This window comes from Mobula birostris, chromosome 29, assembly GCF_030028105.1.
Source record: "Mobula birostris isolate sMobBir1 chromosome 29, sMobBir1.hap1, whole genome shotgun sequence".
Taxonomy (NCBI): Eukaryota; Metazoa; Chordata; class Chondrichthyes; order Myliobatiformes; family Myliobatidae; genus Mobula; species Mobula birostris.
In genome coordinates this window covers 28,722,442-28,740,359 of record NC_092398.1, presented here as the reverse complement: position 1 = coordinate 28,740,359, position 17,918 = coordinate 28,722,442, and the positions used below count along the sequence as shown (strand labels likewise).

Genomic DNA, 17,918 nt, shown 5'->3' with positions numbered 1-17,918 from the left:
ATTAGATGTCGTTTGTATTTAATAAAGTGGCCACTGAGTGCATATTTGTGGTCTTCTGCTGCTCTTGACCAAGTTTGAACACGCTGTGCATTCAGAGATGCTCTTCTGCACCCCACTGCTGTAACGTATGGTTATTTAAATTACTGTCACCTTCCTGTCAGCTTGAAACAGTACAGCCATGCTCTTCTGAACCCTCTGATTGACAAGGCGTTTTTGCACACAGAACTGACGGTCACTGGATTTTTTTTCTTTTTCACACTATTCACTGTAAACTGTTGTGCATGAAAATCCAACAGAGGTCAAATTTTAAAATAAATTTATTATCAAAATACACATGTCAACACTGGGATTTCTTTTCAACGGGCATAAAATACCCACAATCAATAAAAGACCAAATCAACTTGGGCAAAAGAAAAATTCTGCAAATACAAAAAAGAAAGAAATTATAATAAATAAGAATAAATATCAAAAACGTGAGCTGAAGAGTTCTTGAAAATTAGTCCACTGGTGGTGGCAACGTTTCAATGATGGGGAAGTGAAGTTGAGTGAAGTTATCCTGAGGCTCTTGTACCTTATGATGGCAGCAGGGAGAAGAGAGCATGTCCTGGGTGGTGCGATTCCCTAATCATGGATGCTGCTTTCCTGCGACAGCATTTCATGTAGATGTGCTCAACGGTGGGGAAAGCTTTTCTCAGCAGCTTCTGAGATACTCGAACCATCCCGTCTAGCACCAGCATTCATTTCACTGTCAAAGTCACTTGGATCACATTTCAACACCATTCTGATGTTTGGTCTGAATAACAGCTGAACCTCTTAAACATTTCTGCATGTTTTATCCATTAAGTTGCTGTAATATGATTGATTCATTAGATATTTGTATGAACGAGCAGATGTACCTTATAAAGTGGCCACGGAATGTACATGGAGTGTGAGAGGTTGCAGCCTGTTTGTTTGAATGTCTGAAGAAGCTGCTCCTCAAGTTCTGGCTGCACGTCGTGCTTGTGCTCATCAACTACAATCACGCAATATTGTGGGGGGGGGGTGGCGGCGTGGTGGATCACTCAGATCTCTCTCAGTAGGTTCGTTCCTGAGCCTAGCCAAAATGGCCATTCACGGGTCCAGGCAGCAGGCAGTCAAGGTCTCTGCTTGAGCTGACTGACTACCCCTCTTCCAGTATTATATTCATGCAAATACTTCCACGGAAAGGGAGCATGCAACCTCTATGAGCACTACAGGGGATTTCTGAGAATGGTGCAACACCCCCTCACCCCCCGCCCCGGGAACTGAGTGATTTGTAGACTATAGCAATTGCATTTTAATTTGAAGTTGTTGATAGTTTCGAAAATCCTTGACCATTGTGTGCCTTTTGTATGTTGTAAATAACAGCATGATCATTTGGCAAGACTCAAATACTAAGATACTAAACAGGAGTCACATTTGTCTGAAGCGCAGGATAACGTGCAATCTCCTACCATCAAACACCTACCCAGCTATCCAGGAAAAGAAAATGGTAATTTACAGAAGCAGTAGTTGCAAAAATGAGGAACTGCAGATTTTGTGCAAAACAAACCTTTTATTCTCCACAAACAGCACAGACTTATTTTTAATGATTAGCTTTAAGTTACAACAACAGTAATGGCTCACACATACAGAAATGCACCTCACCAACTTCACAAAGAGAAGTGAAAATAGGGAAATTGGTGGTAAGGAAATGGTTTACGAAGGCTTTGTGGCACAGCAGAGCAGAAGGGCAGAAGTAGGTCAGTCTGGAAGAAAATTCTGAATAAAACGTTAAGCTATCTGAGATATTCTGCACCTTCCTTTAATTAGCAATATGCCTAGTGCTGACACTGAAGGTCATAAATTGTAGGGAGGGCCCTGGGGGCTGTCAAGTTTCTGACAATTACAATAAGTGTCCTGGTTTTTCCTTCATTTGTCAGATACTAACACATAAAACAAACTATACCTTTGTACGTTTAACAATTTACTGGATCCAAGGATTTAATTAACCTTCTATATATCATGAATAAAGATTCAGCATTCAGCCTGGGCTCTCAGCATGTTTGCAATAATCCATCTTAGTTTCAAGGATGTTTAATAACCCATCCCTGTGTGCTGTGGGCAGACAAGAGGCTGTCTCTAGCATTTTCTTGGGAATTGATAAGGCTCACAGGATTGATTTGTTTTAAACATTGACTGATGTAATTGAATTTCTGTGTGTATGTATAAAAAAGGCTATGACTATTATTCTTTGGAAGACTTGGCGATCTCACTGTTAGCAAGTCATTCTACCTTATTCATGAATAAAGGTATTCCCTAGTCATTCCAAAGTCCATGTCCATAGTATTTGTGACCAACTTGAATTGGATTTCCATAGCAAATTAATTCCCCTAACAGAGATGCAGAATGGTTGAAGAAGCAGATGTGTCAGACCACTGCAGCACAGAAAAAGGCTCCTTTGCCCACCTAGTCTGTGATGAACTGCTATTTTATCTAGTCCCATCGAACCACACCTGGTCCATAGCCCTCCATACCCCTCCCACCCATATTTATCCAAATTTCTCTTAAATGCTGAAACCAAATTATCATCCACCATTTCCCTTGGCAGCTTGTTCCATCCACATTCTCACCACCTGCTGTGTGAAGAGCTTTACCTTAAACATTTCACTTCCACCCTTAAGCCATGACCTCTAGTTCTCAGTGGAAAAGGCCTGCTTGCAATTATTTCATCTACATCCAACATAATTTTATACGCCTCTCTCAAAACTCCTTTGGTCTCCTATGCTCTAGGGAATACGGTTTTCACCTATTCAACTTTTCCTCCTAATTCAGGTCTGCAACTTCCAGCAACGTCCTTGTGAATTTTCTTTGCGTTCTTTCAGTTTTATCGCTATCTTTCCTGTAGGTTGGTGATCAGAACTGAACACAATACTCCAAATTAGGCTTCACCAATGTCTTGTGCAACTTCACCATAACATCCCAACTCCAGTACTCAATACTTTGATTTATGAAGGTGAATGTGCCATTCATTTTAACACCCGACCTACCTGTGATCTTATCTATCTGAAGCAGATTGCTGCTGCATTTAGCAGACAGTGCATTAAAATGGACGACTGACAGATGAAATAAAAGATACCAAAATTCGAAAGCGGAATTTGAAATCAATACCCTAAGATGGAAGAGAATGATGCATTACAAATCTGAGTGCACAAAACTGCGACAAAGCAAGGTACAGACCACTGGGAAATAATGCAGGGATTATTTTTTCATTGAGAAGGAGTATTGATCCGAATTATCAAAGAGCTCCAGCCAGACAGTAGCAACGCAAAACATAAGTAGAGTCCAGCTGCTGTGCCAAGTATTCCTATAATCAGCCCACAGATCAAAACAGCAAGCTGGCTTGTATCCAGTTCTTCAGCACTACTTTGCTCTTCTGGTTCTGTGAACAAAGCACACAATTATTTTTTAAACAAGGAACTAGTTTTAAAATCAGCTTGAACAAAGATGAGGTACAACTAAATTGTCCTCTTGGATTTCTCGTGTTCCCCCTTCTTGGCTGAATATACTTTTCAACAGGTATAGATGGGTTAAATGCAAGCAGGTTTTTTTCCCTGAGGTTGGATGGGACTACAACTGGAGCTCATGGATGAAGGGTAAAAGGCGAACATGAGGGGAAACTTCTTCACTCAGATAGCTGTGAGAGTGTGGAACAAGCTCCCAGCAGAAGTGGTGGATGCGAGCTCGATTTCGGTGTTTAAGAGAAGTTTGGAAAGATACAGGGATGGTACGGCTACAGTCAAAGGGAGTAGGCAGATTAGATGGGGCAAAGGTCCTGCTTCTGTGCTGTACTTTTCTGTGACTTTGTGATTAAATGGCTGTCAACTAACAATGGCACAGTAATGCAGAGGTTGGCACAACACTTTACAATACCAGTGACGGGGTTTAATTCCTGTAGCTGTCTGCAAGTAGTTGGTATGTTCTCCCCATGACAGATTGGGTTTCCTCCAGGTGCTCCAGTTTACTCCCACAGTCTAATGACATACCAATTGGTAGGTTAATCGGTCATTGTTAAAAATCAGGAGCTGCTGAGCAGTGCGGCTGGAACGGCCCTTTCCGAGCTGCATCACTAAAAAAAATGCAACATGAGCAATGGGGTTGATCGACATAAAGCCCAAATAGTCACGTTGCATCCTTCACGTTCCACTGGGAATTGCTGGATACTGAGTGTAAGCAGGAACCTGGGCTGCTTTTCCTCTCACTGGCCTAACAGAGCAACAAGAGGGTTAAAACCAATCTCATCCAGGATGGAGTGCTTCAACACTACCCCTCATTAGTGAATCTATTGCTAGGCTCCAGCTCGGGTTGGAGTGGTACAAGGCCAGCTGAAATGTGCTAAGGGAAGCTTGACCTTGTACTTGCTAAAATCCTGATCTCAACAACACTTCCACTGGAAAACACTGTCAGTCAGCACTGCAGGCAATGAGCTGGATTTCAGAGATTAGCTTTATTTGTCACATGTACATTGAAAGATCAAAACATTCAGAGAAATGCATCATTTTTGCATCAAATCATATCAGTGAGGATTGTGCTGAGGGCAGCCCACAAATACCGCCATTCTGCCAGTGCCGACAGAGCAAGCCCACAACTCAGTAACTTTAACCCAATCTTAGGAATGTAAGAAGAAATCAGAGCAGTTGGACAAAAACTATGCGGTCACAGTGAGAACATACAAACTCCTTACAGACAGCAATCGAATCTCAATTTTAGTTGGTGTTGTAAAGCACTGCACTAACCACCATGCTACTGTGCTGCCCCGTATCATTTACCCCAGAGCATTTCAAAGTTCAAAAAGTAATTTTATTATCAAATTACATATACATCACCATATACAACCCTGAGGTTGATTTTCCTGTAGACATACTCAGCAAATCTATAGAATAATAACCATAACAGAATGGTTCAATTCTCTTACCCCAGTAAACTACTTTTTCCTCTTTGCTAATGTTATGGAGCACTCTACAAGAGTATACGTCACTGTTTGCTGGCTGGATGTATGTGTAGTGGAGCACTTGAAATCGCCAGTCTTTGCCAAATGAGAGGTGTGAGGAGTTAACTTCGCCATTGACAGGCTTCTTGTTCTTCTGCAACGTTACAATTACGGCCGGTGGGAAAAAGCCGCTGACGAAACAGGTCAAAGTGTTTACCTCCCCGAAGATAGCTGGTTTCTCTGAGTACAGATAGAGCTCACCGATTTCTAAAACAACAAATTAAAGATTTTTTTGTAAATGTCAATTGCACTGGATGATGATTAATATCTATTAATCCACTTCAGTCATATTTTCTTTCGAAGTTCTACAGTTCAAAGTAAATTTATTATCAAAGCACATACATTTCACTATATACAGCCCTGAGATTTGATTTCTCGTGGGCATGCTTGGTAAATCCAATAACCATAAATGAATCAATGGAAGACCACACCCAACAGGGTGGACAAACAACCTGTCTGTAAAACACAGCAAACTGTGCAAATACAGAAGAAAAAATAATAACAAGAAATAAATAAGCAATAAATATCAAAAATATGAGATGAAGAGTCCTGGAAAGTGAGTCAATAGGTGTAGGAACATTTCAGCGATGGGGCAAGTGAAGCTATTACCACTGATTCAGGAGTCTGATGGTTGATGGGGTAATAGCTACAGTATTCCTGAATATGGTGGTGTCAGTCCTGAGGCTCCTGTATCTCTTCCTGACAGCAGCAGCAAGAAGAGTACATGATCCGCTGTTTACTGGGACTGCCAACTCACTGCCGGCAACACAGCCATAGTGGGAAGATAGCGAACCAAGTCCATGTAATTCCCTTCAGCAATGCCAACAATATAAAATTTACTTTTGAAATTCAGTGTTTCTGCAGAGTAAAGAAGACAGCCAGATAAAGTGGAAGCTTGTTAATCATCTGCCATTTGACAATCAATGTTCATATCATCTACTTGATGGAGCCATGGAACTAACTGCTAGTAGTATCCTAATACAACAAAGGATTAATTATGCCAGTGCGCCACAGTGCCAGCCATTTGTGCACACACTCTTAACTCAAATTTCTAATGAAAGTAGTCAGTGAAATGAATCTTAAGAAGACAGGTAATGTGTTGGCCTGTGTCAGTTTGGGGTTTGAGTTCAAGAGCCACATGGGAATGTTTAGACCATACTCGGTGTTTTGGGTTTAGGTCTGGTCGCCTCACTATAGGAAAGATGCAGAGCTTTAGAGAGAGTGCAGAGGATGGTGTCTAGATTAGAAACCATGTCTCATGAGGATAGATTGAGTATGCTAGGGCTTATCTCGTCAGAGAGGAGGAGGATGAGCAGTGACTTGATAGAGGTGTACAAGATAATAAGAGGTATAGATAGAGTGGACATCCAAAGACTTTTTCACAGGGTGGAAATGGCTAATATAATATGGAATAACTTTGTTGTTGGAGGAAAGTACCAGGAAAGGAGTCAGGAGGTGTAACGTCGGATGAAGAGTTTTGAGTTCAAGAGCTGAGTGGTAATGTTGCAGCTCTATAAAACTCTGGTTAGTGGGTGCGTGGAACACCCGGCCAGGGGTGGTGGAGGAGGTGGATAAATTAGGGGCATTTAAGAAACTCTTAGAAAGGCACACAAATGAAAGGAAATTGGAGGACTGTGTAAGTGAAAGGGTTAGGTTGATCTTGGTGTAGTTTGAAAGGTCATCAGAACATGGTGGGCCAAAGGGCCTGCACTGTGAGCTAAATCCATACTGAGGATGCTTTATTGGGCTGATGGTAGTCAGCACACTGAGCTGCTCACGTTCCTATCTTGACTCACCATTTGGGGGAAGAGAGTTGTTGGTTAATAACATCGCCCCGCTCATCAGGTACTTTACCCATGCGAACACATTTCCTGCTAATAGCTCATCCATAGGTAAACGGAATGGGTCTAAGCCAGACAAGTGAAACTGAACACTCGGTGATGTAGCGTCATAGTAAGCTATACTTCTCTCCTGGGTCTTCAACTCAGCTCCACCCTCTGGCAGGCTGGGGTCATTTGTAACGAAGAAGGTGACTGCCAACTTGTCTGTCTCTGAGAAAATAAAAAGATCATTGTAAAAAAAGATTTTTAACTCACATTATCAATTCTTGCAACTAATATTTAAACTACACATACAATTAGGTACATGTACTCAATACAAATACCTAATTAGCCAATCATGTGGCAGCATAAAAACATGCAAAAATGGTCGAAAGGTTCAGTTGGCACACATTGTAAATGGTGTGGCCTATCCAGGGACAGAGAAACCTCAGTGTAGGAGGGTTGGACACACAGTAAATGATGAGGAGTGTCAAGGGATAGTGAAACTTCACTGTACAAGGGCAAAAGACACTATCCATAAATAGTGGGGAGAGTCGAGGGATAGAGGGATCTCCGTGTACAATGGTAGGGCAAACACTGCTTATGATAGGGAGTGTTGAGGGATAGAGGGATCTCAGTGTACAAGGATAGGATATGTACATGGAATGGTGGGATTGTCAAGGAACAGAGGCACCACAGTGTATGGGGGAAGGCACCATGAGTGGTGAGGAGAGCCGGGGTTCAAATGGAATTCCGTATACAAGGGTAGGAGAGACTACGTGACTGGTGAGGAGTGTCGAGAGACAGAGCGACTTGGTGTTCAAGGGTAGGACACACACCATGAATGGTGTGGTGTATCCAGGGACAGGTTGTGTAGAATGGTAGGACATACAGTGTGAACTGTAGAGGATGCCGAGAGTCATAGCAAGCTTGGTTTACAAAGCTAGGGCACACACCACAAATGGTGTAAAGTATTAGGGAACGGGGGACCTCAGTGTAGAAAGGTTGGATACACACAGTGAATGTGGGGAGTGTCAAGGGACAATGGGACTTCACTCCACAATGACAGGATACACACACACTGTGAACGGTGGGGAATGTCAAGGACAGACCAATCTTGGTGTACAACGATAGGAGACACTTTGTGACATTGACTGCAAGGTTGTTGTTGCGACACCACTCAACCAGCTGATCTTTCTCAATCCTGTATGCATCCTTGTCAACTTCTAAAACTGCAGCCTGATGTAGATATTGCTGTTGTCCAGGTGCTGCAAGACTGAGTGGAGAGCCAGTGAGAATGTCTCCACTGTAGACCTACTGCAGCAGTTTCAGGCCAACATGTTGAAGCTTGAAGTGGATGAGCTACTGCGGCAGAAGACCATGAACATGCACTCAGTGGCCACTTTATTAGGTACAGGAGGTTCACAGACCCAAATCCTCCCCAGACCCTATCAAAGCAGTCACTGTCACTCAGCAAGGAAATATGCTCATTGTTCACATGTGAGATGATCTCGCAAACAGCACCAAAGTAATGTCTGCAAAATGCTCTTTGGTGAAGCTAACAGAGATTAAAAGTAAAGAATAGAAATTATTTTATTTGTCATATGTACATTGAAACACACAGTGAAATGCATCGTTTGTGTCAACTACCAACACAGTCTGAGGATTGTGCTGGACAGCCATAAGTGTCACCATGCTTCCAGCGCCAACCCACAACTTACTAACCCTAATGTGTACGTCTTTGGAATATGGGAGAGAACCCACGTGGTCATGGAGGGAACATACAAATACCATAAAGACTGCGGCAGGAATTGAACCAATCACAGGCACTGTAAAGAGTTACGCTACCATGCCGTCTGTGATATGAAACAGTTCATGAAAATGCTCACCAAGTTCCTGGTCTGAACTGTTAAAGATCAAGATGGGGTAGCATGGTAGTGTAGTGGTTAGCACAATGCTTTATAGTACAGGCGACTTGGGTTCAATTCCTGCAACTGCCTGTAAGGAGTTTATATGTTCTGCCCATGACCCATGGGTTTCCTCCCATATTCCAAAGACGTAGCAGTTGATAGGTTAATTGGTTATTGTAAATTGTCTCGTGATTAGGCTAAGATTAAATTGGGAACTACTGGGTGGTGCAGATCAAAGGGCCAGAAGGACCTATTCCATGCTGTATCACAATCAATCAATCAATCAATTAATTAATTAATTCTGAGGCTTAAATCCTGAAACAGCCCTAAACACCATTTCTTAGTGTTTCATAGCAAATAGTTGGTCTCTGCTGTTTTTGCTGCTAGTCCCCATCACTGCCTCAGTCTCAAACACTGACTCTATTTGTCTCCAAGTGTCTGAACCGGAACCAAATTGTAGACTTGATGTTGTTGTTAACTCCCTACATTTTAAATCATACGTGTGGCATGCTCACAAAAACCAACTCTGTCCACGAGCTGATCATCATTCACTCCATCCTGCCTTCCACCTGGCAAAACCCCCACCTATGCTGTTGTTACCCCAGATTTTACTGTTCCACACCCTCCTGATTGACATCCCTCATTCTACCTTCCATAAACACAGCCAACTGTTTCTTGTGGTGTACCTGAACACTGTCCTGTGTCTCAAAGACATACGGGTTAGGATTAGTAAATTGTGATTAAGCTGTTGCCTCAAGAAGTGTGACCCCACCACCCCTCAGCACATCATTGGACAGTGTTGGCCATTGATGGAAACGACGCATTTAACTGTATGCTCAACGTACACTTGACAAAGCTGATCTCTCTTTAGGACAGAGTCGAATCTAGTTAAATAATAATGGAAGACCCAGGTCATCAGCTGGCACTGTAATGGAAATTTCTTACAACCCAAGAGGGATCAGAAGGTGTTTCACAAAAGTGACGTTATGATTCCAGTTTGGTTCACACAGATGGCCCAGCAAACAACACAACAATGTCAACGTCCTGCTGACAGTTCACAAATATGCTTCTTTTACTCCTTCGTATTTCACATGAAGTTCCACTATTAATCGGCGTGCCATTGAAACCTGTAATTTACATTTTGATGACGTGTTTTTGGACTAGTTGAGCAATCTGGTGCTTTACTGTCTCCAAGGAAATTCAGTGAGGTTTGGAGCAGGATGTGTGGCCTGGAAACATGATCGACACTTGCTTTTCTCCAGCTGAAGCATTGAGTAAGGTTGAAGTCAACGAGGATGATCAAGGATGAGCAGAAGTTCAACCTGCTGGTGTATGACTGGTCTTCCTCTCCCTCTTGTAGCTGCTGTCGGAGGGAAATGCAGGGGTCTTGGGATCAACATTGCAAGGATCAATTGGAGATTCATTTTGGGAGACTTTGCGGTTCATATTGGATATGTTCCTGGATTCTGGTTACTCTTTTTCTTTTTTAAAAAGTCATTTCTGAGCACTTTGATCAGGGCAATCTATGCGATCGGGGTCGCTTCAGCGAAGAATCCTATACCCTGCAGAGATGTTTTTCCGTATATACACTTTGATAATAAATGTACTTTGAATATCAGAATTACTTGCATTATACCAATATTTTTTATGAGTATGACTTCTTGGGCTGAAGATGACATGCTACCTCATGTGAATATTTTTAATGTGGAGTGGCTCCTGTACATCATTTACCACATGATGTTGACAAGAGTGAGGTCTTGGTCAATGGTGAGGAATTCCAGTGCAACTGGAGAGCAGACCTTGGGTATGAACATTAAACACGAACGCACACAGACACCTACTCACACTCAGTGGCCACTTTATTACATATCTCCTGTACCTAATAAAATAGACACTGAGTATATGTTCATGATGTTTTGCTGCTGTAGCTCATCCACTTCAAGGTTCGACAGTTTGTGCATTCAGGGATGTTCGTCTGCACACCACTATTGTAATGCGTGGTTATTTGAGTTACGGTTGAGTCAGCTTAAACCAGTTTGGACATTCTCCTCTGATCTCAAAGTCAAAATAAAATTGATTATTAGAGTACATAGATGTCACCACATACAACCCTCAGATTCATTGTCTGCAAACATACTTGAAAAATCTATAGGACAGCAACTGCAAACATCAGGAACTGTCAACTGTAAATAAACAGTGTAAATGCAGATACAAATAAATAGCAATAAATAATGAGCATGAAATAACAATATAACAGAGTCCTTAAGTGAGTGTAGCTATCCCCTCTTGTTCAAGAGCCTGAAGTTTGAGGATACTAACTGTTCTTCAACCTGGTGGTGCGAGTCCTGAGGCCCCTGTACCTTCTACCCGATGGCAGCAGTGAGAAAAGAGCATGACTGGGACACTGAGGGTTTTTGATGATTGATGCTGCTTTTCTACAGCAACGTTTCATATAGATGTGTTGCACAAGGGGGTATTGAGGCCCAGGGCTTGGAGTTAACTGATTAGATTTCATATTGAACATTTACTGATCAGCCTCTCACATTGAACGAGGCAAAAGACTTGAACTCATGAACGAGGCAAGTGAAAATACAAGGCATAGAAAGCTAAGAAGCTCGGGCCATTGAATATAATTAAGACGAAGAGAGATGTTTGCGATCTATAGGGAGTCATGAGTGATAGAGTACAGGCAGGAAATCGAGAACAAAATCGTATGTTTTGGACATTAATAGTGGGATAAGCATTGGCCCTGGGATATTGAGAAAAGTTCCCTACTCTGTATGTAGTGTGTCTAATGTCTCACCGAAAAATAACTCACCCATCTATATACATGCACAAAGCACAAACACAATCCCACTCTGTGATCAGGTCCAACCCTGTGTACATGACAAGATCCCACTCAGCAGTTACACAACAACATCCCAACCAATCCATACAAAATGGAAACAAGACAGCACTGATTTCAAGTGAAAAGAAGGAGTTTTAAAGGGGATCCGAGGGGGTACACTTTTTTTCTTACATAAAGAATGGTTGATATCTAGAATGAGCTGCCAGCAGAGGCTGTGGAAATGGGCTCAATCACTACGTTTAAAAGGTATTTGGACAGACACTTAAAGGGGCAATGTGTATAAGTATATTCAAAGTACATGTATCATCAGGATACGGTCCTAATGGTGGTGCGGGGGGGGGGGGGGGAGGATGGGATTAGCATAGATGGAGAAAAATGTCAGCAAACACATGGTTGTGTGTTGTACAAGTCTATAACACTAAAACACCCCCAGCCAGTCTGCACGTGGCAAGCGTCCATGCAACATGGGCAAGGCACAATCAAACAAATTCCTATTCAATCCATAACACGGCCCCCACACAACAAGTTCAACTAAACAACTCCTCCTTCCCCATCCCTGCATGCCCACAGCAAGATCCCACCAACCATGTGCATAGAACAGCGGATCGCAGTGCCAGCTCTTAGGTCCACATTGTTGTGCCAACCCTTTGATCAATCTAACCCTTCCCTCACACAGAAGCCTCCATTATTCTGTCACCTCTGTGCCTATAAGAGTCTCTTAAATGTCTTTAATGACAATCTTGGCAGTGCCAGGTTCCACACCTAAATATACTACCTCTGACATTCCCCCTCTAAACACCTTAAAGTTTTGCCCCTTCATGTTAGCCATTGCCACCCTGGGGCAAAGTCTTCCACTGTCCACCCTATCAATGCCTCTTATCTTGTACATCTTTGTTAAGTCACCTCTCATGCTCCTTCACTTCAAAGAGCAAATTCCTAGCTTGCTCAACCTCACAAGACATGCTCTCTAATCCTGGTAAATCTCCTCAGCATACTCTCTAAAGCAGGGGTTCCCAACCTTTTTTGCACTGCAGACCGGTTTAATATTGACAATATTCTTGTGGATCGGCCAACCGGGGGGGGGGGGTTCAAGTAGGGTTAAACTCACCTCAACATGTCTGTTACAGTTAGGGTTGCCAACTTTCTCACTCCCAAATAAGGGATGAAAGTAGCAGTAAAATCCCAGGACACATTACCCCAAGAAAGACTACCATGACCATGAAGCCTTGGGCGGGCACCTGTGTGCGCATGCACGTAAGTGTCGATTTTTTTCAACAGATCGGTTTTGCCTTCATCTTCCCGACTATACTGTACATACATTATTTCTACTTTATATAGGCTGTGTATTTATATCATTCCTGCTTTTACTATATGTTAGTGTTATTTTCGGTTTTATGTGTTATTTGGTATGATTTGGTAGGTTATTTTTTGGATCTGGGTACGCTCAAAAATTTTTCCCATATAAATTAATGATAATTGCTTCTTCGCTTCACACCATTTTGGCATGAAAGGTTTCATAGGAATGCTCTACCTTAGCGGGGGAAATACAGGACAAGGGCGGTCCCGTATAGGACAAACCAATTTAGCCCAATATATGGGATGTCCCGGCAAATACGGAACAGTTGGCAACCCTATGTTCAAGTTCAACAGTGCGTGACAGGGAATGAGGAAAGGTGCAGTTGACTCATATTGTTTCCTCACAGCCCGGTAGCACATGATCTGCAGCTCAGTGGTTGGGGACCACTGCTCTAAAGCTTCCACATCCCATTTTAAATATCCTGATATTAAACGTGGCTCTGTAATAAGGCGACCAGAACTGAACACAATACTCGAAGTGTGGTCTGTGACGGGGTCCTGAATGACCCCTATAAACTGTGCTTTTCAAAAGAGAGAGAGAGAGTTATTTAACACTGACATGTTGTTTTGAAAAGAGAGAGAAAAAGAAAGAGAGAGAGAGAGACGAAGACTAACTGTTGGACTGTCATTTTAAGGCACAAGAAAGAACTGGCTAACTTTTGGATTTCTGCTGAGTTGGAGATGGCACCGAGCAGCTCGTAAGTCGCTATGGTAACCGAGGGTGACGTTATTTGATGGGCAATCAGTGTTATGATTTTTCGGCAGCGTGTTGATACTTCTCAAGGACATTTGCCTGCTTGCATTTCTTACACAGAGAAAGGAAGGAGGAGTTATTTGAATGACAGTTGATACTCAGTACAGTGAGATAAATAGAAGGTCAGATGATATAGACCTCAGACATGTGTTGTGGACACTGAATGAGCCTTGTTGTGCCCGCAGAAAAAGTGGGTTTTTGGAGGATCGTCCACGCTTATCACTATGGCTTCAAATTTATTTTTTTGCATATGATCCATAACGTGAAGTGTTCTTCATTCATTGTCTTCCGTATAGCGTTGTTGCATAAACCCTGTCTGATCCTTATGTATCAGTATGGGTAGAAACTCTTCTAATCGTTTGGCCACGATGGAGGTAAATAATCTATAATCTACATCGGGGTAGGCAACCTACAGCTCGCGGGCCAGATCCGGCCCTCAAAGGTATTTTGACCAGCCGCGAGCAAATATTGAGATACTTGCAAAATGAATGCAAAACGCAGGAAGGTAGACTCTGAATGGCGGAAAAGCAGTGACAATGAAGGAAATACCCATGCCAGCAACGAAGTCTCAAAACATACTGCAGAAAAGATTAAGCCTTTTACAAATGGAGAGTTTGTCAATGAATGTTTACGGACAGTAGTGGATATTGTTCGTCCTGAAAAGAAATCTTTATTTGCATCTATCAGCCTGTCAGCAAGAACGATCACATGGCGAGTTGAAGAAATGTCAGATGTTAAAAGTTGTTAAAGGGATGCCCACAACGAATTGCATTATTTTTTTCAATTGCGCATAATGAGAGTACAGACTTGAGAGACACTGCTCAACTTGCAGTGTTTGTGCGAGGACTGACCTCAACTTTTCAAATTTTTGAAGAATTTATTCAATTAATTCCTATGAAGGACACGGTTACTGGGGCAGACAATTTTGAAGCTTTGCTGAAAATGATGTCAGAATTAAACTTAACATGTCGATGCTAATTGGCTTCACAACTGATGGGGCACCAGCAATGGTGGGACAGAAAAACTAAACTGAGTTCTTTGATTACTAATTGGCATCCTTGGTTAAGCACAAATGATTTTCTAGCATGCGTTATTCATTAATTTGAGGCAAAACATAACTAGATGTATTTAAATGGATAATTCCCATATTTCAAGTTTTTTGTGTCATTTATCTGGCCCACCGTCCGCTCATTAATACGCCATCCGGCCCACAGAGGCAAAAAGGTTGCTGATCCCTGATCTACATTAAGAACGGATATTGGTCTAAATGACCCACATTCCATTTTATCCTTGCCTTCTTTCGGTATAGCTGGGATTATCATTTCCTTCCAGCTGGGTGGCATTTGTGCCTATTTTAGAGCCCAGTTCAGTGTGGGGAGTAAGACAGGAATTAACTTATTTTTTAATTCTTCATACCACTCTGCCTTATACCCATCTGATCCTGGTGACTTGTTTAATTTAAGCCTGCTAACTTCAGCTTTTAGTTCAACTTCAGTTATGTCATCAGTCATCATTCTATTTTGTTCTTCGCTTAAAGTGGGTAACTAGCGAATTCAGGAAGGTGTCCATTTGGGTTATGCTTCCCCCTGGAACTTTGGAATGTAGAGTTTTGTAAAACACTTCAAAAGCTTCTTGAATTTCACTTGCCTTATTTTTTTATTTTTGTTCTTGAATCCCTAATTCTATGAATTGTATTTTCTGCTATTTTTTTTCCAGTTTCCACGCCAGTATTTTCATAGACTTAGATCCACTTTCATAGTGTCTCTGCTTCAGAAACATTAAATTTTTCCTGATTTCTTGTGTGGCCAAACTATTAATTTCATTCCTAATTTTTAAAATTTCCTCTAATGTATCCTAGTTCCTTCAGCCTATTTTGTAATTATATTCAAAGTACCTTTAACATCAGGATATGGTCCTAATGTGTGTGTCTGTGGGTGGGGGGGGGGGAGAAGGGTGGGATTAGCGTAGATGGGCAAAAACATCAGCAAACACATGGTGGGCAAAGGGGCCCAGTTGTGTGTTGTACAAGTCTGTAACACTACAACAATCCCCATCCAGTCTGCACGTGGTAAGCATTCATGCAACACGGGCAAGGCACAATCAAACAAATTCCCATTCAATCCATAGCACAGCCCCCACCCAACAAGTGCACGGCAAGATCCCACTACACAACTCCTCCGTCCCCATCCCTGAGTGTCCACAGCAAGATCCCACCAACCATGTGCATAGACCAGTGCCAGCTCTTCAGTCCACATTGTTGTGCCAACCCTTCGATCAATCAAACCCTTCCCTCACACAGAAGCCTCCAGTATTCTGTCACCTCTGTGCCTATAAGAGTCTCTTAAGTGTCCTTAATGACAACCTTGGCAGTGCCAGGTTCCACACCTAAATATACTACCTCTGACATTCCCCCTCTAAACACTTTAAAGTTATGCCCCTTCATGTTAGCCATTGCCACCCTGAGGCAAAGTCTTCCACTGTCCATCCTATCAATGCCTCTTATCTTGTACATCTTTGTTCAGTCACCTCTCATGCTCCTTCACTTCAAACAGCAAATCCCTAGCTTGCTCAACCTCACAAGACAGGCCCTCTAATCCTGGTAAATCTCCTCAGCATACTCTCTAAAGCTTCCACATCCCAATTTAAATATCCTGCTATTAAACGTGGCTCTGTAATGAGGCAACCAGAACTGAACACAATACTCCAAGTGTGGTCTGTGATGGGGTCCTGAATGACCCCTATGAACTGTGCTTTTGAAAAGAGAAGAGAGAGAGTTATTTAACACCGATATATTGTTTTGAAAAGAGAGAGAGAGAGAGACAGACAGACAAAGACTAACTGTTGGACTGTCACTTTAAGGCATGAGAAAGAACTGGCTAACTTTTGGATTTCTGCTGAGTTGGAGATGGCACCGAGCAGCTCGTAAGTTGCTATGGTGACTGAAGGCGGCGTTATTATATGGACAATCAATGTTATGATTTTTCAGCAGCATGTTGATACTTCTCAAGGACATTTGCCTGCTTGCATTTCTTACACAGAGAAAGGAAGGAGGAGTAATTTGAATGACAGTTGATACTCAGTACAGTGAGATAAATAGAAGGTCAGATGATATAACCTCAGACATGTGTTTTGGACACTGAATGAGCTTTGTTATGCCTGCAGAAAAAGTGGGTTTTTGGAGGATCGATCAGACAGATCGATCAGTGGCTCCTGCAGTGAAAAGAAAAGGCAGTGACCGGTGGGGAGTTGGCCATGTGTCCACCCTTGCCTGGGCGATAGCTCCACCACAGAAAACTGGTCCCCTTTGTTGAAGTCACAGTCTGTGACTTTAAAGGATTTTGGAGGACAACGAGAAGATCAACGGTGTCAGCTCACCTGAAGACCCAATTCTCTCCCTCCCTCTCTCTCCATCACTACTCAACGGAACACCATGAACTGAACTGAACTTTACTCATCATCGTAAGACAGTATCTTTTTACCCCTAGACTTGAAGAAGCTTGGTTTTTCACCTATATTTCCACGCTTACTGATATACTTACTTACATAAATAATCATTGCTAACCTGTTTGATTTATCTACATTTATATTACTGTATTGAGTAGTTTCTAATAAATATTACTAGTTAATAGTAATACTGGACTCCAAAGTGTTTTCTATTTCTGCCTGTTCTTTATTCCCATCACGGGATACGTGACAGGTCTTACCAGGAAGTTTAACCCTTAAACAACAAGATCCAACCCATAACACCCCACCCCCGACCCGGTTGATGACCCCAGCAATGCGAACTGTGCAGGATCCCACAGTCTGCAGCAAGAGCGGTGATCCCCGCGACAGGAATCGACTCACCGGCCGCCGAGCTGTGAGTTCCCGAACGAGCGACGAGGAGCAGGAGGAGCGCCCAGGCGGCGCCATATCGACCCATGGTTGCGACTGCGCCAAAACCAAAGAGCGGCTGGAGGTAAGAGGCAGGAGGCAGGAGGAGGCGACGCCCCCGCCATTCTCCCCGCCCAACGTACCGCCCTAGTCCCAGCCCCGGCCTCGCTCCTCCGCTTCTGGCAACGCCGAAGAGAGTGAAGGAGCGGCCCGGCCGCTGGCGGAGTCACGTGCCGGAGAGAGGGCGGGGAGTGTCTCTGGCGGGAAGCCGCGGCAGCCAATCAGCGGCGGCCGGCTGGATGACGAGCGC

General features: G+C 42.9%; 1 protein-coding gene across 1 annotated transcript; it reads right to left on the bottom strand.

Moving 5' to 3' along the window:
• Positions 1-1,595: 1,595 nt before the first annotated feature.
• Positions 1,596-17,680, bottom strand: LOC140190050 (RLA class II histocompatibility antigen, DP alpha-1 chain-like). Its single transcript, XM_072246479.1, has 4 exons — positions 17,582-17,680; positions 6,844-7,098; positions 4,973-5,254; positions 1,596-3,439 (listed from the first exon to the last, which is right to left on the bottom strand). Exons 1-4 carry the CDS (start codon positions 17,655-17,657, stop codon positions 3,267-3,269), a joined length of 786 nt encoding a protein of 261 aa, XP_072102580.1. The 5' UTR covers positions 17,658-17,680; the 3' UTR covers positions 1,596-3,266.
• Between the last annotated feature and the right edge of the window lie 238 nt (positions 17,681-17,918).